This window comes from Saimiri boliviensis, chromosome 1 (genome assembly GCF_048565385.1).
Source record: "Saimiri boliviensis isolate mSaiBol1 chromosome 1, mSaiBol1.pri, whole genome shotgun sequence".
Lineage (NCBI taxonomy): Eukaryota > Metazoa > Chordata > Mammalia > Primates > Cebidae > Saimiri > Saimiri boliviensis.
Genome location: NC_133449.1, coordinates 114826535 through 114854243, shown reverse-complemented (window position 1 = coordinate 114854243; position 27709 = coordinate 114826535). Strand labels below are relative to the sequence as shown.

The following is a 27709-nucleotide window of genomic DNA, read 5'->3' as shown; positions in this document are numbered from 1 at the left end:
TTCTTGTTCACATTCATTCATTTATTAAGTTACTCGACATTCCTGACCTCAGGTGCAGCGTCAGCTGCAGGCTGATGCCGTGGCCCCCACCCCCCGCCTACATCTGCCACACTTCCAGATGCCCCACAAACTTGAACTTCATTTATTACAAAGAACTGTGTTCACTGCACTGTATTATGAACAGCAAGGCTTAGAGAGGTAGCCCAGGCTGGGGCCCCCAACAAGCTACCCCAACATGCCCAGTCCTGCATGAAGTCCTGGGTGGGTGGGGTCACCTGGGCTGGGCCTTGGAGCTGTCCTGTATTTATGAAACCAAATGGGTCCAAAGACTCCTAGGCATATACATATATATGTGAACAGAGGCTTGCTTTCCACAGGGCATTGGTAGGTGGGACTGTCGACGCCATCCCTGGGAGAGAAGAAAGTCGGCTGTGGTGGGGACTGGTCCCAGAGTAAGCCGAGACGCTGCATCGGTTTGAGTGTCTGGTTAGCCTGGACCCTGGGCAGGTGAGGGGCGGCTCATATTGCCCAGCCACAGGAAACTCTAGGCCACCTGGATTTGCAGGTCCTCATCCTCGTCCAGGTCGCTGGCTCCATCCCCGGCCTCCTCAGTGCCAAAGCGAGCACTTCGGATCTTCCCAAAGAGAGGAGCATTCTGCTGCTGCCTGCGGAGCCTGCGGGGTGGAGGTGACGAGGGTTAGAGCAGCAGCCTGGCCTGCAGTCCCTGATAAGGTGGCTGCAGCTGGTGCTGGGGCAGCTAAGCCTTCCCTGGCACGTTCCCCGCTGTCTCATCTCCTGTAATCTCCTTATATGATGGAGGTGCCGTTATCACCCCCATTTTACAAGCAAGGAAACCGAGGCACAGAAAGGTGAAGTAATTTGCTCAAAGTCACACAGATGGTGGGGGGGGGGGGCGGTGTGCAGAGCTTTGAATTGAAGTGGATGGTACCAGAGCAGCTGGGCACTTAGAGGTAAAGGAGCTGGCTCAAGGTCACGCTGCGGGATTTGAACTCAAGCCTGGCTCTCAGAGCACAGGCAGCAGAGTGGGTGGTGGCAGCAGTGGGGGGTGGGCTGAGGCCTCTACATTCCCAGTGTCAGGGAGAAAGGGCTCAGCCCTAGTTCTTCCTCACATTAAAATTCCTAAAGTCAGGATTTACGAGGCAAACTTTGACTCTAAGAAGAGCTGGTGGAGGAGACGTGCATCCCTCCACGCCACCCCGCAGCAAAGTGGCCGCCCCGGCTGCATCTTACTGGAAGGTATGAATTATTAACACGGCAGGGAGGGGTGCAGGCGGGGCCTCCATTACTGCACAGTGATTTAGTGAGCTGTCCCCGGAACATTAAAGCACAAAAAGTTGGAAAATAAAACGACACAGCGGTCCTGGGCGGCCCCGCCCTCCCCGATGGAAGCACTTGAGAGGCCCCGCAGAGCCTGCCTGCCCACTTCTGGAGTTTATGGCTCCTGAACAATGTGACCCAGACTACGGGAAAGCCCCAAGGCTAAGTGGCCTTTTGAAGGGTGTATGCTGCGGGGTCAGAATGGGCAGAGTCAACCAGGCACCCGACCTGCCTTCGACTCACGCCTGGGCCCCTGCAGAACACTTTATGGGCATCATCCCAGGTAGAGGGGGAAATCGAGGCTCAATTGACCATGCGCAATAGCTGTTAGGTCTCTGCAGCCCATACCGTAAGCCACAAGACCTCAGCAAACAGCAGCAAATAGTAAATGCTCAGTAAATAAGGGTTTGGATGGCTGATGGCCAGGGGTGATTCTGCCTGGCCACCCACCAACTGGGTAGCCATGGAAAGACTTCCCCTCCTGGGCCTTAGTTTCCTCATCTGCCAGCCCGCCAGGGAAAAACATCTCTCCTTTCCTTTCTCTCACAGGAGCAGCGTGATGCCGAAGCACCATATGCAACCCAAATATAAGCCCCTCCCTCGCAGTAGTAGTAATGGTTTAAGTAGTAGCAGCAGCTGCTGACAATTACTCGGCATTTATTATGTGCCAGGTGTTTTCTTTCTTCTTTGAGACAGAGTCTCACTCTGTCTCCCAGGCTGGAGTGCAGTGGTGTGATCGTAGCTCACTATAGCTACAAACTCCTGAGCTCAAGTGATCCTCCTGCCTCGGCCTCCCAAGTAGCTGGAACTACAGCCACACACCACCACGCCTGACTAAGTTTTGCACTTTTTGTACACATGGGGTCTTGCTCTGCCCAGGCTGGTCTCGAACTCCTGTTCTCAAACAATCCTCCTGCCCTGGCCTCCCAAACTGCTGGGATTACGGGCGTGAGCTACCATGCCCGCTCCAGGTACCTGTCACAAGAATGGATCAGCCCATTTAATGCTCACAATCAAGAGGTAAGAACTATCACCATCCCCATTTTACAGATGAAGAAACTGACACAGAGAGGTTAAGTAAGTGTCCCAATGCTACACAGCTGCTAATGCTAAGCCAGGCTTTGCACCATTCAGGCAGTCTGGCTGCAGAGCCGGGCACCCTCAATTCCACGAAAGAAGAGAATCAAGGAAGGGCTTTCTCAGGGCCGGGCAGCACAGGTCCACGTGGTGGCTATGAGGCTCCTTGGGCCTCCCAGCTGTGCAGTGGGAGGGTCTCGGAATGTAGTTCTCTGATACTGTCTGGCTCTGTGATTCAAACACACAGAGGGGGTCGGGAGAAAGAGGCAGACTGCTGGGTGGGGCCTGCTGGCAGCTGAGGGGATCCAGGCCTGGGGTCCTTCCTTCCCTGCCCACCAATCTCTCAGATCCTTGCTGTCCTGGTGTCACCTAGGCCCAGTAACCCTGATGGCTGCTTAGCTGCTTTTTATTCTAGTCGGTGACTCCCAAGGCCTGCTGGCCCCGCCCCTTGGTCCCGACCTCTCCGGGCCCGCCCTTCCTGCCCTCACTCCGCCCATCAGCCCTTCCACTAGAGGAGACAATTCCAGGGCCTGCAGCTGGCCTGACTTCCTGCATCCCCTGCCCTGGTTTCCTGACCCTGGCCCTTCCTGTCCGGAGGGGACAGGATTCCGGCTCCAGGCACCTGGATCTCTTCCTTCTCTGTCTCCCCCTTCAGACCTGGTTTGGACTCCACCCCTGACTGGAGCGTTCCCTGGCTGGACATCTCTGTCCAGTTTCTGCTCCCTGCCCCGGGGCCCACCTGGACTGCAGGTGCTCCAGCTGCACTTGCAGGTTCTCGCTCTGCTCCGTCTGTTCGTCCAGCGACCGCTGCAGCTTACGTGCCTGGTTGTGGGCCTCATCCAGCTGCGGGGTGAGCAGGGCCGAAAGCATGAGGGTCACCCATTACTGGGCAAGGCCGGCCACCCACCCAGGGCCAACCACTCCTACTGCTGTTCCCTGGGAACGTGCTTCTCCGAGGGCGTTTGCTCCTTGAAGCCTCGGCTTAGGCTCACCTCCTCCAGAGAATAGCGTCCCTTCTGGTCCCCTCCAACCCTTTTGCCCCCTCTTGCACATCTACGCATCCTCCCAGGCCTGCACCACAGCCATCCACCTCCTATCCTTCCATCCCCATCAGTCGGTGATCTGACCACTTATCCAGGGAGATATTCATCTGCCCATGGAGACAATCACCTACCACTCCCCATCCATTCATCTAATCAGCTGCCCATCCAGCATGCCTAGCCACGCCTTCCTGCTCTCCTGGACACACCCATCTTCCCATCAACCTGGCCTTCTTTCTCCCTCTCCATTCATTCTTTCACCCACTGACCCAGTCAGCTGTTCATCCATCTGTCCACTGTCTACCCATCCAGCCATCATCTGTTCATATATCCACTGGCGCCATCCATCCATCCACCCTCCCACCTATTCATCCATCTGCCCGCCCTGCCCCTCTCTCCCATTCATCCATCCACTCATTCCTTCATCCTTCTGTTCATCCATGCACACATCCAACTTATCTTGTTCATTTTTCTTCCCATCCTCCCACTCACATGTCTACCCTGCCATCCAGCCGTTACCCACCTACCCATTTTACCCTGGGCGCCTCCTGAGAGCCAGGCTTGTGCCAGGCACCAGGGGCTGAGAATGGAGAAGCCAGGAGGGCCCTGCGGCCCCCACTCCTCCCCAGCCGAGGTCAGTGATTGCCACTGCCCCTGCCCCTCCATGGTCCTCACCTCGTCCTCAGCCTGGGCCAGCTCTTTCTTGAGCTCCTCCACCCGCAGCCGCAGCTTCTTCACCTCAGCCTCGTGCTGCTCCACGCGCCGGTTGGCATGTGCCAGCTCTGCCACCTTCTCCTGGAACTGCTTCTTCAGCTTGCCATGCACATGCTTCAGGTCTGCCAGCTCCTGCAGGGCACAGGGAAGGGGTGGGAGGGAGCGGGGATCAGTATCAGCTTGGGCACCATGCCGGGGAGTCTCATGAGGTCAGGCAGTTCTAGGGATGCTGGGTGTCTCTTCCTCCCAGAATCTCTCCATCTGCTGTCTGAGTATCAGCATTAGAGGTTTGGCTGAGCGGCCAGAGGCTGGAGGTGTCTTCTAGAAAGGTGAGGAGGCTGGGTGTGTGGAACCCGTGGCTCTAGTTTGGATGTGTAATTTTCAGATGCTACTGGATCTGCCCTGGGGCTGTTGGAGCAGAGTTGGGATTTCTGGGGAAGGATGAGGTCTGGAGTCTTCAGTGGCATATACATGATGTTGAAAGTCCTGGGTTGGGAATGAGCTAGGCTGGAGAGTGTGGATGGGTGTCTCAGAGGCCAGAGTGGTTGCGAAGAGAAGGGGCAGCCAGCAAAAGAGGTGCCCACCCTGGAGCTCTGTGAGTTCTCTGAGCCTCAGTTTCCACATCTGTAAAATGGGAATAGATATCACCTAAAGGTCTCTTGAGTCCATCCTTTTAGTTCCATCTCTACTGATGGCAACCTGGGCCAGGTCTCCTCCCTCTCTTGCTGCCCAGGGAATGGCAACAGCTTCCCCCTAGCCTGCCTTCCTATCCTCTGCCCACACAGCCTGCTCAAACTCCCCGCCTGCTTTAAACTCTCTCAAGGGGGCCCACCACTCCTGCCTCACCCACCACGTCCCCTGGCGCACTGTCCCCCCACCCACACTGGCCTTCTTGTTCCTCCAAAGCTGTGTCTCTCTCGCCATGGATCCTTATTCATGCTTTTACTAAGTTCTCTCCATCCCCTCCCCTTAGTCTACACACTACCAGTTAATGGCTGCTTTTCCTGCAGAATTTAGTGTATTTATTATTATTATTTTTTTGAGATGGAGTTTCACTCTGTTGCCCAGGCTGGGGTGCAGTGGTGTGACCACAGCTCATTGCAACCTCTGCCTCCTGGTTTCAAGCGATTCTCTTGCCTCAGCCTCCCAAGTAGCTGGGGTTACAGGTGAGCGCCACCACACCCGGCTAATTTTTGTATTTTTAGTGGAGATGGGGTTTCGCCATATTGGTCAGGCTGGTCTTGACCTCCTGACCTCAGGTTATCCACCCACCTCTGCCTTCCAAAGTGTTGGGATTACAGGCGTGAGCCACTGTACCCGGCCGAGAACTCAATTTAAAAGGTCACTGCGTCTGGGAGGCATTTCCAGGACCGTGGGCCTAAGTCAGGTCTCCTGGTATTCCCTTTTCTTGCTGGTGACCATGAAGCTGTATGACTGGCATGAAGCCGTGTGACAGAGCCACGTGTACATCCCCCAAGTAAGCCTTCAGCTCCACGAGGGAAGGGGGGTGGCCACACCTGTCTGTTCAGTGCTGTGTTCCCAGCACCTAGAGTGGAGTCTGGCACACAGTAAGTGCTCAATTAGTGCGGCTACTATAATTACCAAGTGGCCTAGCACACCAGGTGCTCAATACATGCAGCTACCATAATTATCACCAGGCCTGGCACATAGTAGGGAGGCTGCACTCTGGCTGGATGGGGGGTGGCAGCCCCAGCACTGGCCACTCTGCTCCTTGCCCCACCTTGTTCTTCTCAAAGAGCGCGGCCTGGCTGGCCCTCAGGTCGCAGTCCAGTGCGCTGGCTGTTTGCCGCCGCCGCCGGGCCAGCGCCTCCTCCAGGTCCCCGACCTGTGCTCGCAGCTTCTTGTTCTCTCGCTCGAGGCCCAGCTTCTCTGTCTCCAGCCGCTCCCGGCGGCCCCACTCCGCTGCGTTCTCGGCCTGTAGCCGCTCCATCTGCAGCAGGGCAGGGCAGAGTGAGGACTCCCAGGGGAGGGGGCATGCAGGGCCTGAGCTGGACGCCCCCGCCACCTCCTGGAGCCATTTTTGGCTCCAGGAAGCAGATCCAGCTGCGTTGGCTATAATTAAGCTGGGCTCATTTCATGGTTGTGCAGGATGTGAGGGCGCTTCTGGTTTCTGCGTGGGAGAGGGGCCTGCCTCCTGCAGATCGGGACACCCTTGGATGTGGCTGGCCCCCCTGAGAGTACAGGTCTGGCCCCTGCCCTTTTCCCAGTGACCTGCTGATGGAGGCAGGGCCTCAGGGCCCCAAAACCCAGGTCCTCCTGTGTCCCATCCACGGCCTCACCTCGCCCCTCAGCTCGGCCATCTTCCGGTCCATGCTGGAGCGTGCACCGAGCTCATCCTCCAGGTCCTCGGACATGCGGCCCAGCTCATCCTGGTGCGCCTCCTTCAAGATGCTGAGCTGCAAGGGTAAGGCCCCACCTGGTCATGAGAACCACCAGGATACAGCCTGGAATCAGCGCCGGGGGTGGGCACCAGTGCAGGGGGGCTCGGCGCGGAGCCTGAGGCAGCGGCCAAATGGGGCAGGCACCAGGTGTTCCGAACAGACCGATCTGACCACCTCCGCTCCTCCTCACGTCTCTCCTCATTACTGTCTAGCCTCCCAGCGTCTACTCCAGCCCTTCTCTGTCAACCCATTTTCCACAACGGCAGCTCAGAGGGAGCTTTTAATGCAGATGAATGCAATCATACCACCCTCCTTCCTCCTTCCACAAAGCCTCTCTGACGGCTCCCAGGTGCCTTAGGGTATAGTCCAACTCCTCTCTATGGTCTCACAAAGCCCTGCACGGATGGACACCTACCCACCTCTCTCCCCTTAGTTCACGGTATTCCAGGCACCATGGACTCCCTTCTATTCCTCAGACGCACCAAGTTCCTGCCCACCACAGGGCCTTTGACCGTGCATGGAACATTCTTTCTGAGACACTTTGTAGGACTGATTTTTCTTATTCTTAGGCCTTGACCTAAATGCCCCCTCCTTAGGGATGCCTCTCCTGTCCACCTGGCCTGGAGGAGGGGCCTCCTCATCCCACTCCCCACTGGAAAGCTAGCTGGGAGGACGGGGGGCTTGTGTGTCTGTCCACATTTGTGTCGTCGTATGGCCTGGGCACAGGGCAGCCCTCAATGTACAGTGACTGATCCATTCTGCACACAGGTGCATCGGAATTGCCTGGGATGCATTTAAGACAATACAATTCCTTGCGGTATATGGCAAACCCGACAAACTGCTGCTCCCTGCAACACTTGGATGAGTTTTCAGCACATAATGTTGAGGGAGCGATGCCAGATACAAAAGAGGACCTTTATGATTTTCTGCTAAATTGTACATTCGTGTTTCATTTGCTTTTCTTCAAATGATTATACTTCACAATTTGAAAAGACTAAAAAAGACAGGATCCTGGACCCAACCCCAAAAGGTGCTGATCCAGGAGGGCGGAGGTGGGGTCTGGGAATCTGTATTTTCGGAGATTTCCTAAGAGAGTCTCATGTAAGATCAGTTTCGGTCCTCTCCAGGACGGAGTTTCAGGCTCTAAAGTTCTGTGATCCTCCCAGCTGCTAGAAACCCACAGATCCAGCGTGGCGTTCCCTGGGTGGCTGCGCCCTCTGGCGGCCACCGAGGCCTGCACAGGACGCAGTAGTGGCAGCTCAGCATGCTCTCAGCCCCCACACTGCAGTGGTGGATTCTCTTCTCCGGAGCCTCAGTTTCCCCATCTGTAAGATGCCGACATGAGGACTCGGCTTCCCGGACTGCCATGAGGCTTCAGTGACACCTGGTACAGACTAGGAACCCAATGAACGCCACATCCAGACTCCTCCTCTTCATCCTGGTCTACAAGGCACCCTCTCACGGCCTCGCCTCTCACTTCCTGCTCTCCAGCCCCCTGGCCCTCCCTGTTTCCCACTCACGCTGGGTTTGCTCCTGCCTCGGGACCTTTGCACCGCTGTGCCTTCTGTCAGGAACACTCTCTCCGTATCTTCTCAAGGACGGCTTCCTCTGGCCCCTTTAGGTCTTGCCTCAAATGCTACCTTTTTAGAGAGGCCTTCCCTGACCCACCACCCCATCTCTCGTTCTGTTCTGAGGCCTTCGTAACTCATGAATCTGCCTGGTGACTGTCCGTCTCCCCTGCCCACAGCCCCTACAAAGTGAGCTCCTGTAGGCAGGGACCTTGCCTGCCCAGCACTAGAACAACTGTCAAATAAATGAGGCCAGGCACAGTGGCTCACACCTGTAATCCCAACACTTTGGAGGCCGAGGCAAAAGGATCACTTGAGGTCACAAGTTCAAGACCAGCCCGGCCAACATGGTGAAACCCTGTCTCTACTAAAAATACAAAAATTAACTGAGCGTGATGGTGGGCACCTGTAATCCCAGCTACTTGGGAGGCTGAGGCACGAGAATTGCTTGAACCTGGGAGGTAGAGATTGCAGTGAGCTGAGATCACGCCATTGCATTCCAGCCTGGGCAACAGAGTGAGACTGTCTCAAAAAACAAAACAAAACAAAAACAGAAACAAAAAAAAAAAACAACTGTTGGATGAATAAAGGAATGAATTCTCTCTTCCATCCCCACTACTGAAATTCAACAGTGTGATCCTGCCGCCTCCAGGAAGCCCCTCTGGTCTTCCAGACTCACCTGCTTGAGCATCTCCTGCTTGGTCTTGCTCAGCTCCTCATACTTGATCTTCCACTGGCTGAGCTCCCCCTCCAGCTTCTCAATGTTCCTGCTCAATGCCAGTTTATCCCTAGGGAAGGGCAGACACGGGGGTGAGCCCACAGAGGCCCTCTGCTCAGAGTCCTCACCAAGGGTGGCCCTGCAGTGTGCCCTCTGCACCTGTTGAGCCCACGTCCAACATCTCTGCCTTGGTATTCAGGCCCTAGCACCCTACATGGCTGTAAGCACCCTGGCTTGGCAGTTCTCCTGGAACTGTACTCCCTAGAGGTGGTCGGGGCTCCAGAACACTGAGCATCCCCAGGCAAGTACCTCTCTCTTGTTGAGCCCCAGGCTCATCTGTCTAAGAACACCCTGATCCTGTCTGTTTTGCAGACTATGTTCCCAGCAAGGCTTGGTTTGAACACATGCTTCTGCAGATAGAAACACTGGAAAACACTGTCCAGTGACTCAGAGAGAGGGTCCTCTCTTGCCATCATTACTGCATGGGATCCCCACAACTTCCTGTTACCCCCACCCTGCCTTGAACTTAAATGAGTCCCTGTAGGTAACAAGCACGATGCCTGGGCCTGGCACACAGTAGGTGCTTGCCAACGGCTGAGCTCAGCACCACCTTCCAGCATCCTGTGCTTCAGGACCCCACACCACACTGGCCTCTCTTTTTGAGACTGAAACATTCCATGGCTCCAACATGGGGTTCCCAGAGGGGATAACACCACCCTCTAGGAGGTATGTTGGAAATCCATGGGGACGTTTTTGGCTATCACAACCATTAGGGGTCATTTAGCGGATGGGGGCCAGGGTACCTGACTCCCTGCAATGCCCTGGGCATCCTGCATCCTACTGAAAGCATGCACAGCTCACTGGACATTGCTGGGGGTGGAGATGATCTCAGCCTAGAGCCTCATTCTGATCTACATCGAAACAGAAAGTCGTTTTTATACTAACACACACTGAATGTTCCAGAAATGGAACCACTGTATAAAGTGAGGGAAGACTGTACTTTTCTTTGTTTTTGGAAACAGGATCTGGCTCTGTTGCTCAGGCTGGAGTGCAGATCACAGCTCACTCCCAGGAACTGCACTCCCTCCCTAAGGGAAAGTGCTCAGCTCATACTGCGGGAGGTGCTCAGAGCTCCAGAGCACTGGGCATCTCCGGGCAGGTACCTCCCTCCTGCTGTGCCCCAGGCTCATCTGTCAGAGACCACCCGGTTCCTGCCCGTTCACAGCTCACTGCAACCTTGAACTCATGGGCTCAAGCGATCCTGCCACCTTGAGCTACCAAAGTGCTGAGATTACAGGCATGAGCCACTGTGTCCAGCTGCACTTTCTTTGCTCAGAGCTTCACCAAGGGCTGTTCATCCTTCAAGAAACCTCATCACCACAGTGACACCACTTGGTTTTTGGGTTGCTAACTCTGCACACCTGCATGACTGCCTTTGTAGCTGTCCTGCAAGGTGACCTAAATGCGCAGATACATGTAAGCCCTCAGCACGGCACGTGACTCGGAGCACGTGCCATGTGTTTGCTGTTATAACTATTGTCACTACCATTCCATTTAAAGACGCCCACTCTGACCCCTTCATCATTTCTTCTAGAGGAGCTATTCCCAAACACTTCCACATCACAACATGTGTATTTTAAGTCACTTTCAGTTTGGGTGCTGTGACTTAACGCCTGTAATCCTAGCACTTCGGGAGGCCAAGGCAGGTGGATTGCCTGAGCTCAGGAGTTCAAGAGCAGCCTGGGCAACATGGTGAAACCCTATCTCTACTAAAATATAAAGAATTAGCTGGGTGTGGCAGTGTGTGCCTGTAGTCCCAGCCACTTGGGAGGCGGCATGAAAACTGCTTGAACCAGAGAGACGGAGATTGTAGTGAGCCAAGATCGTGCTACTGTACTCCAGCCTGGGCAACAGAGCAAGACTCTGTCTCCAAAACAAAGTTACTTCCATTTCTACTTTTTATTTAAGTAAGTGCACTAAGTTGATTTTTTGTTTGTTTGGCTTAAACAGGCGAGATTTATTTCTAGAGGCTAGAAGTCCAAGATCAAGTTGAGTTGGTCCTCTGAGGGCTGCGAACGAGAATCCGTTCCATGCCTCTCCCCCAGCTTCTGGCAGTTTGCTGGCCATCTGTGGTCATTCCTTGGCCAAAGATGCAACAGTGTCCACAGAAGCATCCCTTGACCTCTGCCTATATCTTCACAGAGGCATTATACTGATTTTTTTTTTTTTTTTGAGACACTGTCTCTCTCTGTCACCTAGGCTGGAGGGTAGGTCCTTACCATAGCTCCCTTAGCCTTGACCTTGACCTCCTGGGCTCAGGAGATCCTCTCGCCTCAGCCGTCTGAGTAGCTGGGACTACAGTGGCACAGCACCATTTCCAGCTAATTAAAACAAATAAATTTTTTTTTTTTTTTTGGTAGGCTGGGCACAGTGGCTCACACCTGTAATCCCAGCACTCTGGGAGGCCGAGGCGGGTGGATTACCGGAGGTCAGGAGCTCGAGACCAGCCTGGCAAACGTGGTGCAATTCCATCTCTACTAAAAATACAAAAATCAGCCGGGTCTGGTGGCATGCGCTTATAGTCCCAGCTACTTGGGAGACTGAGGCAGGAGAATCGCTTGAACCCGGGAGGTGGAGGTTACAGTGAGCTAAGACTGCTACTGCACTCCAGCCTGGGGGACAGAGTAAGGCTCTGTCTCAAAAAAATAAAATAAATAAAATAAATAAAATAAAAAATCCTCCTGCCGCAGCCTCCCAAAGTGCTCTGATTACAGGCATGACTCACTGCACGTGGACATTATATTGACTTTTTAAAAAAGGGGTGTGTAGATAGGTTATGCTATTGATGTATTTAATTTCTGGACAGAAAAACTACAGAATATTCATTATCGTCAGGCTCATGCCCTCTACACTGCCTTGATCAATGTCACCGGTGACCTCCACATTCTAAGTCCAATGATCAGGGCTCAGCCCCTTCTTACTGATCACTCTGTCCTCTGTGAAACGGTTTCTTGTGGTTCCCCTTCCCCAGCCCTGGCTCCCTTCTCTGGTCACCTCTGTTTCCCCTTCCTCTAGCTGACCTCTAAACTTGGCACTTCGGGGCTGGATCCTCTGACATCTTCCCTAGCCACACTCACTCCTCTGCCCTTGCCCAGGCTCACGGGTTTTTGTTGTTGTTGTTGTTTTGAGATGAAGGCTTGCTCTGTCTCCCAGGCTGCAGTGCAGTAATGCAATTCCAGCTCACTGTAACCTCTGCCTCCTGGGTTCAAGCGATTCTCCTGCCTCAGCCTCCTGAGTAGCTGGGATTACAGGCGCCCACCACCACGCCAGGTTAATTTTTGTATTTTTAGTAGACACAGCGTTTCACCATGTTGGTCAGGCTGGTCTCAAACTCCTGACCTCAAGTGATCCGCCCACCTCAGCCTCCCAAAGTGTGGGGATTACAGACATGAGACACTGCGCCTGGCCCAGCTCATGGCTTTCAATATCATCTCTTAGCTGGTAACTTTTGCATTTTTACCTCCAGCCCAGGCCTGTCTCATGAACTCCAGACTCATTCACGTCCCAGCTGCCTCCCTGACATCTCAAACTCACGCTTCCAAAACTAAGGTCCCAGCTGCAACCCTCCAACTTTCCCGTCTCCATTCCCTGCTTTTACCCTGCCCACAGCCCTCTCCTCCAACCAGAAAGTAAGCTCCATGAAGGCATGGGCTTCTGTCTGATTTATGGCTGTATCCTCAGGGCTGAGTACAGTGTCTGGCCCAGAGCAGGTGCCCGGTGATGTATTATTTGAATGAATAAATAAAACTTGCATTGAGTTCTTGGGTAGACATTACTGCTCGACAGTCCCAAGACACAAGTCTAAACACTACCTGTCGTCTTCACGAGTCTTAAGGTTTTGTAAGCCTGAAGGTGCTGAACTCGGCCTGGCCCTGCCCCAGCCCGTCTCCCGGGACTTACTCTCGCTCCTTGAGCAGCACCTTCTGGGACTCATCCAGCCGTAGCCGCAGGGCGGTCAACTTGGAGGCTTCCTCCTCCGTGGCAGCTGCGTCCTCCCAGGGCAGCCGGCTGCGCTCCTGGCGTCCTGAGCTGCCCCGTGGGGCCCCGGCCCCCACGCTGCGCGCATCCCAGCAGTCCTCGGGCTCCTCCGGCCTGCTCTTCAGCAGGCTCTCCACCAGCTCCAGTTCCTGTGGGGACCAACGTGGAGGCTGGACCAGTGGCTGCAAGCCAGGCCAGGTTACTGCTGGGTAACCTGGGTTACTCAGTTACTGGGTAATGCAGTGCCTCTGGGCCTCAGTTTCCTCTTCTGCTGCCTGCCTCTCCACCTCTGGAGAAGGAAGACACAGCCTGCTCTGGGCCTCCCCCTTCACCTCCTGGAGCCGCAGAGTGTCAGCCACCATGGTTCCCTGTATCCGAAAAGACTCCTCAGGAGAGGTCGTGAGCTCCCTGTCACTGGAAGTATGCAAACCTATGGTGGGCCACTGATGGGAACAAATGTTGAAGCAGGAATGCCTATAATGGCTTAAGCCTAGATTCCTTCCAAAGGAATTCCAGCTCTAAGACCTTGTTTTTCTGGGGCAAACAGTAAGGCACAGGGAGACAGGTGACATGGGCAAGCAGTGCCTGTGAGGAGAGCCGGCTCCCAGACAGGACACAGTAAGAGATTAGAACCCAGGGCTGAGCTCCCTTCCCACCTGCCATTCTCCCCTCCTCCTCTGCCCCTGCCCATCCCCAAGGCCTGTCTCTGACACAAACCCACAGGGACCACAGCCCCTGTTCCAGCTTCTCCCACAGCCTTTCCCAGATGAGTCTGGGCCAGCCTCTTCCTGGCCTGGCCCTCGGTTTCCCTAACTGGACTGGAGCGGCGGCCCTGGGGACTCCCTGAGGAGTGAGAGCTATTCTTCTGTATCTGATTATCCAGATGGGGAGTGGTATCTAGTCCAAAGCCCCATTTTACAAATGGCGAAAAGGAAGAGAAGGGACTTGTTCTGGGCCACAGCACGAAGAGGCTGGGCTGGAGGACAAACTCAGACTGCAAGCCTAGGGCTCCTGTCACTGCCCATGGCCTTCTGGCCTGTGACTGACAACTGGCACAAGGATAGGACAGGTGCAGCGCTGTGCGCCGTGACCACCACCTCCGAACACCAGGTCGCCCCAGGGAAGAGGGGACTTCAGCCACAGGAGGCAGCAGTGCCCGCTCTAGCTTATGGGGTGGAGGAGGCTGGGTGGGAGAGAGGAGGGAGTGTCTTATCTGGAGGAGTTGGCCTGTCTGGGGACTGACCTGGGGAGCTGAGGCTGGACCCTGCCCCCAGGTGGCTTTCTGGTAACAAGCCTACTGGCTCCGGAGAGGGTGCCCTCTGCATCCACTGTTAATGCAGCAGCCATCCTGATTATTACCCTGGACTCTGGAGCCAGATCACCCAGGTTCAAACCCCACCAAGTCGTCACTGGCTGGCAGACCTTGCTTCCCCCTTTTTTTTTTAAGATGAAGTTTTCGCTCTTGTTGCCCAGGCTGGAGTACAGTGAACCGTGATCTTGGCTCACTGTAACCTCCACCTTCTGGGTTCAAGCAATTCTCCTGCCTCAGCTTCCCACATAGCTGGGATTACAGGCACCCGCCACCATGCCCGGCTATTTTTTGTATTTTTAGTAGAGATGGGGTTTCACCATCTTGGCCAGGCTGATCTGGAACTCTTTACCTCAGGTGATCCACCCACCTCAGCCTCTCAAAGTGCTGGGATTCCAGGCGGGAGCCACCGTGCCCTGCCCAGACCTTGCTTCTGCATCTCTCTGTGCCTCAGGGTCTTCCCCAGGGAGCAACGATCTTACAGGGTTGCTGTGCGGGTTACCTAGACAATGCACAAGCTCAGCTTAGTGCTGCGTGGTGCCCACTGAATGACAACAGTTGCTATTACTGCCATTTGCCAAACTCACCAGGTCCTCTCGGCCTCTAGACTTTGCACAGGCAGTTTCCATCACCTGGGATGCCTTCAGGCACTTTTTGTCTTAATTTTTATTTTTTAGAGATGGAGTCTGTTGCCCAAGCTGGAGTGCAGCTGTGTAATCGCAATTCACTGCAACCTTGACCTCCTGGGCTCAAGAGATCCCTCCTGCCGCAGCCACAGCCTCAGCCTCAGCCTTCTAAGCAGCTGGTACTCCAGGTACGAGCCCCCTTGTCCTTCCCTCCTGGCACTTTTCACGGCTAATTCCTACTTATCCTAGTCTCAGCTTGAATGTGATCTCTTCCAGAAAAGCTTCTGTGAAGCCTACGTCAGGGACTTCCTGTGTGATCCTAGTGCCCTGATTCCCCCACCACTCAGCTCTGATCGAATGAATGGATTCAGCTCTGCTACAAATCAGCTAACTTCCAGGCAAGCTGCTGGATCCCTCTCCTGCTCAAAGGAATGATTCCTTGGTTCTGTTGACTTCTCAGGTCTGGGAGTGGAGGGCTCACAGAACTTGGGATTCTCCACCCTGAGGTCTCCGAAAGGAAGATGATCGGAGGCCCTACAGGGGAAGAGCCCGACCTGGAGAAGTGAAACCTCCAGGAAGCCAAGCCTTGACTGGCTCCCGTCTGAGCCCCGCAGCCCCGATTCAGCTCAGCCAATCGGCCCCGCCCCCGCCGCGCACCTGGCTGCCCGGCGGCCTCTCGGATCCCACGTCGCGGACGGGCTCGCGTTCCGCTTCCGGCTCGGGGCCGTCGCACGTCTGGTCCGCTGCTCCTCGGGCGCCCCGCAGCCGCGCCAGCTCGCGGCCCCGTGCTTCGCACTCGCCCTGGGCCTCCTGGCGCTCGCGCCGCGCGCCTGCCAGCTCCTTGGTGAGCGCGTCCAGGCGCTGGCGCAGCTGGCGCACCTCCTCGCGCGCGCGGTTGCGCTCGGCGCGCACCTTGCTCCACTTCTCGCGCCAGTTGGCCGTGCAGTCCGACCACCAGCGCATGGTCTTCTCCATCTGCGCCGCCCGCGCCCGCGCCTCCTCCAGCTCCCGCAGCCGCAGCTCCTCCCGGCTCTCCCAGTCGCCGTCGGCCAGCAGCGCGGGCGCAGGGGGCAGGGGCAGCGCGGGCGGCGGCCCTGGCGAGGGCGTGCCGCTGGGCGGTGTGGGCGGCAGCGAGTCGGCAGGCCCCATGCGCTCTGGCGACGGGCTGCCCAGGATGGTCAGGAGACTGCCCTTGGACAGCTGCGGAGACTCGGCCAGTCGGGGGCTCGGCCCGTGGCTCATGGTGCGGCCGGGCGGACCCTGCGCTCGAACTCGCGGCCCGGCTCACGGGCGGCTCCGGGGACGCGCGACGGACGCGATACCACTGTGCATGATGACGCCGCGCCCCGCTTCTCTCTGGGCCACCGGGCAGAGTACGTCTCCTCGGACCTGTGAGAGAACACAACCATTATTGGACCGTGACCACCAACAGTCCGGAAGATTAGCCGCGCGAAGAGCCCGGTGGAGGGAACAGAATGGCCAAAGGTGAGAGAAGAGAGTTCTGTTCCAGGAGAGTCCCAGTGAGGCAGGATTGCTGGAGCAAGGGCCCGCAGCGGTACCCTCAATGGCCTTCAGATTCCCTGCTTCAGTCCCTTCACCCAGCGGCGCTGATCTGAAACCTTGATCTGTTCTTTATCCTCCCAGTCCCATCTCACACACTGATGTCTTATACTACACTACCATCCAACTTCGGCACGGGACCCACGTGGGGGCACTGGGCTGCTGCTGGGAGTTGTCTCCCTGCCTCTTCCTGCACTGGGCTAACTCTTCTCATCCTTAAACCTCCTCTGAGATATCACTACTCCTGGAAGCCCTCCTGGAGTACCTCAGTCCAGGTCCATCAACCCCTCTGTGTCTCCATCACTGCGCTAACTTACCTTGTTATTTATGTGCCTCCTCTGTGCCCTTATCCAAGGCTGTGAGAGTTTGCTGTGGGCCGGGACTGGGTCCTGACCACTGCTTTAGTCCCAACACATGACAATGACATTTGTGGAGGGCAGGCCACAGGCCAGGCACTGTGCCCACGGCTTTAGTGGAATGATCTCATTTATTCCTCAAAAGAGTGGAGGCGAGGAAAACGATTATCTCTGTTCATGGTATCTATGAGCCCAAATTCAAACTCTAGTAAGGATTTGCTGAATGAATGCATGTCCCGGGGATGATGATGGAAATAAACCAGTCCTCAGATGGCAGGGGCTTCTGAGAGTGCAGCAGGATGTTCCCTCCCCTTCTCTGCCAGAACCACCATCCCTCCCTGACACCCTGACTCACTGCAAACATCTCTTGTTCTGTGTGTCTCACTTTACCTCCCCACCGCCCAGCACTGGGTTCTGCCATTTATGGGCCATTCCCCCCTTTAAAATAAGTGAGAGGATGGCGGGGCGAGGTGGCTCACACCTGTAATCCCAGCACTTTGGGAAGTCGATGTGGGTGGATCGCCTGGGGTTGGGAGTTCAAGGACCAGCCTGACCAGCATGGAGAAATCCTGTCTTTGCTAGAAATACAGAATTAGTGGGGCATGGTGGTGCATGCCTGTAATCCCAGTTACTTGGGAGGCCGAGGCAGGAGAATCGCTTGAACCTGGGAGGTGGAGATTGCCATGAGCCGAGATTGTACCATTGCACTCTAGCTTGGGCAGTAAGAGCGACAATCTGTCTCAAAAATAAGTACACAAATAAATAAAAAGTAAATGACAGGTATGTCCCTCTTTGTCCCCAACCTGACCCAGTCTCCCTCCATGGCGGCCTCTGATGACTGCCACCAACAGTCCCTTGGGACATCACACCTTTCCTTCCCCATTAGGTGGAGAGCCGTGGTCCCCAGGACCCACCCTTTTGGAGTGATCAATGCAGAGTCGGTGGGACTCTTGGCACTGGCTGTCCCTAGGGCTGCCTGGCAGCCCTCTATGCCCCCTCTCCACCCTCTGCCAACCTCTGACCTCCCTCACTCTCGGCAGATGATCTAATGTCATGGTTTGCAGTGAAAAAGGAAGCTGTCGTGCCCCTCCTCTCTGTCCCTGAGAGGACAGAGGGGTTCTCCTTCCTTGAGCTGAAAGCCCGTCTCCTGGCCACTCCCCCCAGCCAGTGACGTTCTCTTCAGAGGCCTTACCCCTGCTGAAGTGTCTCCTGGCACCTTCTTCTCCCCTGCCCTGACTCCTCCTTCCAGAGTGGTCCACACTTGCTGTCTCCACTCCATCCACCTTCCTGGTGCTCTGTCACCCAGCCACCTGTGCCAGGCTGGCTTCCAGGCCCCTATGACGGTGTGCCTTCTGGACCTGCCATGGTGACCGCTTCCCTGCCTCACTTGCTTCCACGTCTTCCTCTCCAGCTGCTCCTCGTCAGCCTCCCAGGTGGACTCCCTGGGCTCATCCCTTGAGTGCTGCTGTCATCCCGCCCTGGGACCCCTTCTCCTCTCAGGCTAGCCCTGCCTGGGTCATCTCGCCATGTCCTCAACCCTGAGTCTCTCTCCAGCCCAGGATGCCCTCAGAGCCTCCCATACCTCCATCCAGATGCCTGACAGATGACTCAGGCCTGTCTTGGTCAAAATGGAGCTTGTTGCCTCCATTCTCCCCATGACGTGCTCCTCCAGGAGAAGGCACCTCCTCACTCCTTCCAGCTTTGGGGGCACCCTGAAATCTGCCTTCTCTCTCCCCTGCCCACCACACCCTGTCGGTCTGTCTGCTCTGCGTCCACCTTCCATCCACTAACCTGTCAGGGACCACACCACCTTCACTCACCTGGGCAACAGCAGCCACACCCACCGCCCTGCCCATCATGCGCTTTCGCCTCCTTCAAATCTGTTCTCAATAGCAACAGAGCACGTTTTTTTAAGTGCAAACCTGACTACTCTGGTGGCCACCCGCTGTGTCACTACCAATAGTCCTGAATCCTCCATAGCCTCAATTCTAAAGTTACTCCCTCTAGGACTCCAGCTCCAAATAGCTTCTAACCCCAGCAGGAGCCTGAAGTCGCAATCCCGCCACTACACTGCCCACCCCCAGTGCCCTCTTGTGCCGGCTCACTTCTGTGCTCTAAATCTCTCCCTTGCCAGTACCCTCCGTGTCCTAGGCCCCTCCTGTTCTGGCCCCTCTCGGTGAACGCCAACCCTGTTCCCTCCACTGCTTTGCCCGCTTTTACCTTCCACTGTAGAGCTGGGCATTGCGGGTTTTCCACCACCTCGTGGAGCAGTGTCTTTTAAAATTCATGAGCTTTGGTCATGGTTCCTCCATGCTGCTCAGTGACCCCACTGCATTTCTCCGGGGCCATCTGCTGTTTGCTCATTGCTGTCTGCCTTTACCACACATGAGGTCTAGGCCCAGCTCTGACACCAACCTCATGTAAGCCACTGTCCCTTTCTGGGCCTCAGTTTCCCCATGTGTAGAAGGGGGAACATGTGAGAGAGATCAATGCTTCTTATCAGGGTATCCCTCAGATTCACCTGGGCACTTGGCCCTATACCCCAGAGAGTCGTGTTTGGTAGGTGCAGGGCTGGGGATTCGCATTTGAATAGTTTGGGATATCTGAGCATTTGCCGATGCGTTCTTACTACCCACAGTTCCATAAATACAACACGTACATCCCAACCCTGATAACATCTGTGCCACGCACCCGGACACAGCCATACAGATCCAGGCTCTGGTTCCATGGACACCACCGACACCCCAGAGATCCCTAGCAGCCTGTGCCTCTGTGACAGCCTGTGCAGTGAGCTGGCCGCCTTGATGCCCTGTACGTTCATAAACATCTGTGCACACACAGACATGCAATCCCATGCACAGATGCAAAGACCCAGGGACACACACACACATGCTCAGATGGACTGACATGTACACACAGCTACACGGGTGCATGGAGAGACGTTCGCCTGTAGACACGGACACGCCTAAAGGCACACACAAGCCGGCACACTGACGGACAGGTACAAAGTCATGCAGGAATCCATGCTCATCCCTAAGAGAAGCAGAGATACACACGTACACACATACAAACACACACACTCCTCATTTTCCTGGCCTAGCTCCACCTAGAAAAGCTCTTGGAAAAGAAAAACAATGTGAGAGCCTGTGGGGGAGGGGAGGAGGAGGAGGAGGCAGGAAACCCGGGTGCCAGCCAGCAGCTGTGCTGGGAATGGGGGCCTAGGCCCTGTCTGCTGGACCCTTCCCACAGCCCCTAAACTAGGAACCTGGCAGGGAGGGGACCACTGCCACATCCTCTCTGCCTCTGGGAGCTGCCAGGCCTGGCAGAGGGCTTAGCCCAGAGAGGGCCGCCGGCTCCTTCCAGGAATCCAAGCCTGCTGTGCAGGGCCAGGGCAGGCACCACCCAGGCCTCTAATGGCTTCCAGGCACCCATGCTAAAGACAGAGATGGGGGTTCTCCATCTCAGATTCAGCTCGTTCTCTTTCTCAGCAGCCTGGCCAGGCCCCTCCTAGGGGCTGGGGGAGGAGGAAGGGGCACAGCGGGTGCAGGGAAGTTTTGCAATAGCACTTTCGCCTGGCCTTTGCACTTCAGGCCCAGGGTCCCCTGAGCCGGGGTGTGGGAAGGGGTGGGGGTTGGGGTCCTCAGGGGAGTTTTCTGGAGAAGCCCAACCCCGAGCCCCCAGGACAGCAGAAATCCTGCACTCCCACATAGACCCAAGGGCAGCCAGACCCTGCCTAGCAGCGCCACCCCCAGCCGCCCCACCCACCCAGCACAGCCCTGGGACACACATTCACACACTGCCCCAGTCATGCACACATTCACACACACAAGCCCTGGGGAACCGCACTCACACGTGTGCACTCACACATGGCCCTGGTAATGCACACAAACACACTGCCCCAGGAACGTGCACACTCACTGAGGGGTGGCAGCGGCGCAGAGCATGGCTCACAGCCGTGGAGATGCCCCAGCCGCCCTCCCACCCCTTCCACCAGGCTCCGTGCCTTCTTTCCATGGGGTGTGGATGTGCATGGGGAGTGGCCTCGTGTTCCTCTGGCATCACTGCTCCCCCAAGGGGCAAGTCAGGGTGGACCAGCCACCATGGGCCCTGGTGAGCCTTTTCTACCCCATCCTCCCCTGTCCAGCCTCCCAACAGCCAGACGGGTCTATTTCTGTTTTAAGTCTCTGGGTTTCTATTCCAAATGCACCCCCCGCCAACTGCAAAACCTCCACCCATGTTCAAGTTCAGCTGCCACGAACTCCAGGAAATGCCTTGATCTCCCCAAACCCACCCCCACCTGGGGAGCACAGCCCCACAACCTCCCACACCCAGGCCTGGCCAGCTGCCATCTCTCTTCTGGCAGTACAGGCTTCCCCCATCCAGATGGGACACTCGTGTCACTCAGAGCTTCTAGGACAGGCCCCACAGATACTTGCCGATTAACACTAGCTGGTGGGCTGGAGAGCAGAAGACTGAGTTATGACCTCACATCCCCTTAGCTGGACAGCAGAGTTTAGTGGGAACCAAAGCTTCTGAACCCCAGCCCCATGCTATGCTCACTGGTAGCTCACTCCAGGACAGAAATAAGAATGTTTTGATCTGACACGTGCTGCAGGATAGGCCCTCATCAGCCCTGCCCACAGAAAGTGACCAGTGGTTCCTTTTGCTTTTGGACTTGTCTGGAACATCTCTTTTTCCTTCATCAGCAAACTCCTACACATCCTTCAAAACCCACCTCCAGTGTCCCCTCCCCGGGAAGCCTTCTCTAACTTCTCTACACAGAGTATCCCCCCAAAGCACCAGGCATCTCCCTGTTCTACAGCAAAGGCCTCATTTTGAAGTCCAGGAGGGCATCAACACAGAACCTGGCATACAGCAGATGCATGATGAATAGTAGGTGGACAGAGGCCACTCTTAGGGGTACCCCTGTGACCACGCAGAGTTTGGGAAGGTTGAGTCATCCTAAGGATCAGGAGTCAGTCTGTGGCCAGGCTCTGAGACAGGTAGATATCTAAGCCTGTCTGTGGTCAGGGTCCGAGTCAGAGGTCAGGTCAGGCGGGAAGCCTAATTGACCGATAGGGGAACAACGTTGTGTTTTGTCCTCGGTATGTGTGGACGGGTCTTTCCATATCCAGTGAGAGGAATGGGCAATGCTGAGGCCTGGACGGGGCCAGCTGATGGGATGGGGAGCCCAGTGGCCCAACCCCTCCCCCCAGCCCTATAACCCTGTAGGTCCTCCCAGAGAGCCTTTCAGGTGGGGCCCTGGGACAGGCCCATGGCCACAGGCCTGGCTGCGGACAGAAAGCAGAGCCCAGCAGGAAACCACAGAGGACAGCCTGATTGAATAAGTGCAGGGCGCAAGGCTGGTCAGCCCACAGACTGCGGGCTCCTGTCCCTGCGACCTGCTGCCCAGGCTCCAGCTGCAGGACCGCTGAGGGGAGCCGGCTGGTGGGGAAGGACGGGATGGAGGCTGGGCATCCGGTATGGACAGGAGCCCAGGGGTATGTACTCCTGGCCTGTTCCCAGGTACCCCCATCTCAGACTGAGGAGCCGCAGAGACGCCCTGGATCATTGATTTGAACTTCTTTCTTTACAGATGGGCCAACTACGTGTCTGTGTCCATACCGTGGACCAGCAGCAAAGCCGGGGTAGGAAGCTGGAGTGCTGGGGTGGGGTGCCTCCCCTCCTGGGTCTTGACTGCCTGAGGGGCACAATACCCCCAGGAGCACCCACCTACAAGATGGAGTCTGCAGGAGGCCAAGAGGATACGCATAGTTGGGATGGTGGGGGGGGGGAACCTTCATGGGGACTGACCCCCACCCCAGCCCCAGACCTCTTGGCAACACCGTGAACTCTTCACTGTTGTACAGCAGGTATCCCACTAGTCCTAGCTCCGTCACTGATACGCTGTATGACACCCACAAGTCCCTGCCCTCTCTGGGCCTCAGTTTCCCTACCTCTAAGATGGGGAGAGGCACTAAAAAGATTCCTGAACGCTCTAACAGGTGTTTAGACCTTGTGAACCCAAACGAATCCAACCCCCACAACAGCCCCGGGCGAGCAGGGGTGGGAAGGTGGACACCACCCGACCTAAGGTAGAGAAACTGAAGCCCCAGCGCTGCGTCGCCTTAGTCCTCAGTCGCCCCCTCCAATGCCGCCGGGCCAGCGAGCCTCCCCGCTCCCCCTAGCGGCGGGCGGAGGCTAGAGGTGGGGTTCCCGGGCCGCGCGGCGCCGTCCCGCCCACCCCTCCACACGGCCCCCATTGGTAGCCACCGCGGCTCTGGGCGGGGTGCCGTACTCCGATTGGCCAGTGCCGCCCGTCCATCCCACCTTCGCCATGGTGACCACGTTGGGTCCCCCGGGAGACTTCCAAATTCCGTTCCCGCCCGCCGCCCCCTCCCGTCCGGCCCGGGCCGCGACATTCCGAAGGCGCTTCCCCTCCCCCATCTCCCTGCGGCCCCTCCCCACCCGAGGCCTGGCGTTCCGGCGGCGGGGGAGGCCGGGGAGGGGTCTGGAAAGTTCTGCTCTGAGTTCTGGGGTTGCTGCGGGCGCCCCGACTGTGCCGGCTCCTCCAGCACGCCCCACAACTTAACCCCTTCCCTCCCGCGGAAGGCGAGTGGCCTGGAGCCGGTTACCCGGCCGCCGTGGCCGGCCGCCCCCCGCCCTGCCGCCCCCGCTCACCTCGGGCCGGGACCTGCGGGCTCCGGACGTCCGAGCCGCCGCGGCGGGGCGGAGCGGGCACCGTGCAGCTGCGGCCGCCGCCGGAGGGGCCGAGGGAGGGCCGCAGAGTCTCCTCCTCCCTCCCGGGGGGAGGGGAAACGAGGGAAGCGGCGGGGCCCCCCGAGGCGGGCGCAGGCTGCGGCCCCGCTGTGACCCCGTCCAGTGGAGCTGCTGGGGTGGGGGCTTCAGCCTAAGTTCGGGGCGAGGGGCGCGTGCCGGGGCGGTGGGCTCTGCTGCAGAGCGGGCCGGACCCCGACCGAGGCCCCACCCCCATGGGGGGCCGAGGGTGGGGGTGTTCGGCTTTCTTGGTTCAGGTTTCCTCAGCGCCAACTACGTTCGAGGAGCCCCCAGCAGAAGTGGGCACCGCGGGTCCTGGCTCGGCACGTGGAGCCAGCCTACCAAGTCTTCACTGTTGTTACCTGCATTCCTCCCTGGGCCAGCTCTGCCACTGAGTGGACGTGGGCCAACAAGTCTGTGCCCATTGGGCCTCAATTTCTCCTGTACCACAAAAGGGTTGCTGAAAGCAACCTAGTGCTTGTTAAGAAATGGGGGGCGCGGGGAGTACTCGGCCCAGTGGGCTGAGCTTTTCTCCGCTTTGCGATGGTGGTTGGCAGGCCCTGGGCAATTACGGTAATACGCTGTATTGTGCTCTCGGCGGCGCCCAGCTGTTTTGGGGCTTCCTCTCTGCTGGGGGTAGGGTGTTTGTGGTCTTGACTGGAAAGCAGCAACTGGTGTCTGGAGGACTCCTCCCCACCACATCCTGTAGCCTGGAAGGCCACTGAGGTGAATCTATTCAAAAGGAGACCAAAGGTTCACCAAGACGGTGAGGAGAACATAGCCAAATTGGGATTTTACCTAGAAAAAGAAGCTAAATTACAAAGATAAATTAGTTTTACCCCATGATTAACAGTTTAGATTATGGTTGCAACCAAGCACACCTTAGAATGAACCAAGAATGAATCAAATGTTAATACTGGAAGACTTTTTTTTTTCTTTTAATAGTTGAGTATGTAGTAACTTTCCCTTCCGAATCGGTTTTTGCAGTAAGAGATTTATTTTTGCAAAAAATATTTGAGAGCTTCTTCAAACCCAAGGATCACTGAACCCTTTGATAGTCCAGTGATTCTTTTCGGGTCTGGGTCACTTCTCGTGCAGATGTTGTGGGCAGCAGCTGTTCCATTGCTCCTGCATTGCTTCCACCAACTCCATGAAATCCCACACTTTGCAAGACTGGCAGTTTCACTTGTCGATTCATTTGCTTTGTGTTTGTTCTGCATGGCTGAATGTTGACAGCGTCTGTTCACCAGCCAGAGACAGACTGTGGTGGAGATGTGTGGGGTTTGAGTACTCAGGGGACAAGGGCATCCACGTTTTACAGCTGGGGGAAATGAAGGCTCAGAGAAGCTCTTGGCTCAGATTTGTACAAGGTCCTACAGCTGGTGACAGTCTTGGATCAAGAGCCCAGAGCTCTTGCCCAGAGTTTTTGGAGGTGGAAATAGGGCTGGAGAAGGTGATGGAGACGGAGTTGATGGTGCACCTAAGCTCCAGCTGTACCCTCATCACTGTCAGGCCCTCTCTCCTAAGGGAGAATCAACACATGCCGGCCTGAGGCTGTCTTTTGCAGGGACTGGGGTGGGGTGACCCGCCTGATCATAGAACCAAGGTGGGTGCTGGCCACAGGTTTTGGCAGCTTGCACGGTGTTTTCTTAGTTACCTAGGAGCTGGGTATTCTTACCACCCTGTCATAATGAGAAAAGTGAAGATTAGAAGTGACTGGACTGGGCACGGTGGCTCACACTTGTAATCCCAGTGCTTTGGGAAGCTGATGTGGGAGAATCGCCTGAGGCCAGGAGTTCAAGACCAGCATGGGCAACATAGGGAGACCTTGTCTCTACAAAAAGATAAAAATTTAGACAGGTGTGGTGGTGCACACCTCTAGTCCCAGCCGCTTGGGAGGCAGAGGCCAGAGGATCTTCTCAAGTAACTGGCCCACGGTCACCCTATGAGATATCGGATCCCAGATCTGACTGTTTGAATTTTACTGTATTACCTTTCTAGAACAGCACCTCCGGGAGCCTCTCTGAGTACAAGGCTCACTGAGCCTCCCCAGTGGTCTCCGCACGGTTTCTCTCTGGCAGCCTGTCCCACTCCTCTCAGCTCAGAACAGTCAGGTTTTTGTCCGAGGCACGTGTCAGTATTTCCCACACCAGCAGTTCCCTTTTCCTGTATCACTGCCACCACTTTATGCCACCAGCACATGGCACTTGTGCCCTTATTTACTTTAGCATTTTTTTCAAATTTTTTCACTTTTTAAGATGAAAGTGTATGTTAAAGGGCCATTTCATATTGCTAGGGTAAATAGAAAATTTGTATCACTTGCCACAGATAGAAGAAAAATCATAAAAATAAATAGCATGCAAATAGAACAATGTTAGGAAAGTCTAGCTAGAAATGTTCTCTTTGTTAAGAAGGGGCCTCGCCGGGCGCGGTGGCTCAAGCCTGTAATCCCAGCACTTTGGGAGGCCGAGGCGGGTGGATCACGAGGTCGAGAGATCGAGACCATCCTAGTCAACATGGTGAAACCCCGTCTCTACCAAAAATACAAAAAAAAAATTAGCTGGGCATGGTGGTGCGTGCCTGTAATCCCAGCTACTCAGGAGGCTGAGGCAGGAGAATTGCCTGACCCCAGGAGGCGGAGGTTGCAGTGAGCCGAGATCGCGCCATTGCACTCCAGCCTGGGTAACAAGGGCGAAACTCCGTCTCAAAAAAAAAAAAAAAAAAAAAAAAAAAAAAGAAGGGGCCTCATTTCTACACCCATGTTCATTGAAGCATTATTCACAATAGCTGAAAGGTAGAAGCAACTCAAGTGTCTATCGACAGATGAATGAACAAAATGTAATAGAATATGCACAGTGGAATATGATTCAACCTATAAAAGGAATGAGGGTCTGGCACTCCAACATGGAGCAGCCTTGAAGACATCATGCTAAATGAAATGAGCAAGTCACTCAAGGACAAAGACTGTGATTCTACTAAGATGAAGCACTTAGAGCAGTTAAATTCAAGAGACAGAAAATAGAGCGGTGGTTGCCAAGGGCTGGGAGCAGTGGAGAACGGGAAGTTCTATTTCATGTGGAGTTTCAATTTGAGAAGATGAAAAATGTTTTGGAGATGGGATGTGGTGATGTTCGCATGACAGTGTGAAGGTACTTAATGCCATTGAACTATGTATTTTTGTTTTGTTTTTGAGACAGGGTCTCTCTCTGTCACCTAGGCTGGAGTGCACTGGTGGGAACACAGCTGTCTGTATCCTCGACCTCCTGGGCTCAAGCGATCCTCCCATCTCAGCCTCCTGAGTAGGTGGATCTACAGGGGCACATTATCATGCCCAACTAATTTTTTTTTTTTTTGTAAGGACAGGATCCGCTATGTTTCCCAGGGTGGTCTCAAACTTCTGGGCTCAGGTGGTTCTGCCGCTAGGCCTTTGTCTGAAGTGTTGGGATTACAGGTTTGAGCCACTATACCTGGCCTGAATCTTCACTTAAAAATGCTTAAAATGATAGCTTTTGTTGTCTATATCTTACCACATTTAAAAGTCAGATGTTCCTGTTTCGATGTCTAATAAGAGATTGAAAAATGGGGGAAAATAAGGGACGTAGTGTATGTTAGAGAGGGGTTAAAACAGTTTGAGCTGAGGCTTCTGCTGGACACAACCAAGATTGAGAAAGATGTGTGAATGAGTTTTTGCCATGTGACTCAGTTTATCTAAAGTCCTTTAGGGGTCCCACCTACGGTCTTCTTGCGGCTCACCAGGTTGAGTAGCCCCCAGATGGGAGGCGATTTACTGGGATGGTATGTGGCCTCCTCCCTGCCTGGGGGCCTGAGAGGGGACTGGCAGGCTTCCTGCAGCTCAAGCATCCAGAATGTTCTGTAGAGGAAGGAGTAGGAGGCAGAATGCAGCAGAGCCCTGATGGGTGGAGAGGAGCTGGAGGGCTGCCCAGGTACATGTGTGGGACCACAGCTGGGACTGAGCAGGAAGATGGGTATTACTATGGCAAGCACACTCAAACTGGGTGGCAGTGGAAGTTGGATGGGGGTTAGACTGTGAGGGCAATAGGGAGCCACCACTGGCTTTTTTTTTTTTTTTTTTTTTTTTTTTGACAGAGTCTCATTGTGTTGCCCAAGCTGGAGTGCAGTGGTGTGATCTCGGCTCACTGCCACCTCCACCTCCCAGGTTTAAGCG

The 27709-nt window shown here is 55.5% G+C and overlaps 1 protein-coding gene across 1 annotated transcript; it reads right to left on the bottom strand.

The window, feature by feature from the left end:
- On the bottom strand, window positions 1-24048 carry CCDC102A (coiled-coil domain containing 102A). The gene is made up of 9 exons (XM_039478834.2): window positions 23428-24048; window positions 15488-16219; window positions 12818-13044; window positions 8819-8927; window positions 6470-6586; window positions 5911-6120; window positions 4131-4301; window positions 3155-3258; window positions 1-674 (listed from the first exon to the last, which is right to left on the bottom strand). Exons 2-9 carry the CDS (start codon window positions 16070-16072, stop codon window positions 545-547), a joined length of 1653 nt encoding a protein of 550 aa, XP_039334768.1. The 5' UTR covers window positions 16073-16219; window positions 23428-24048; the 3' UTR covers window positions 1-544.
- Between the last annotated feature and the right edge of the window lie 3661 nt (window positions 24049-27709).

What these genes read in the sequence shown, in the direction of transcription:
- CCDC102A (XM_039478834.2), bottom strand. Translation starts at nt 16,072, where the DNA reads ATGAGCCACGGGCCGAGCCCCCGACTGGCCGAGTCTCCGCAGCTGTCC. An exon ending in AGCAGGAGATGCTCAAGCAG is followed by an intron (nt 6,587 to 8,818) that starts GTGAGTCTGGAA and finishes TTACCCTTGCAG; the next exon opens with CTCAGCATCTTGAAGGAGGC. An exon ending in TGGCCCAGGCTGAGGACGAG is followed by an intron (nt 3,259 to 4,130) that starts GTGAGGACCATG and finishes CTCACCCCGCAG; the next exon opens with CTGGATGAGGCCCACAACCA.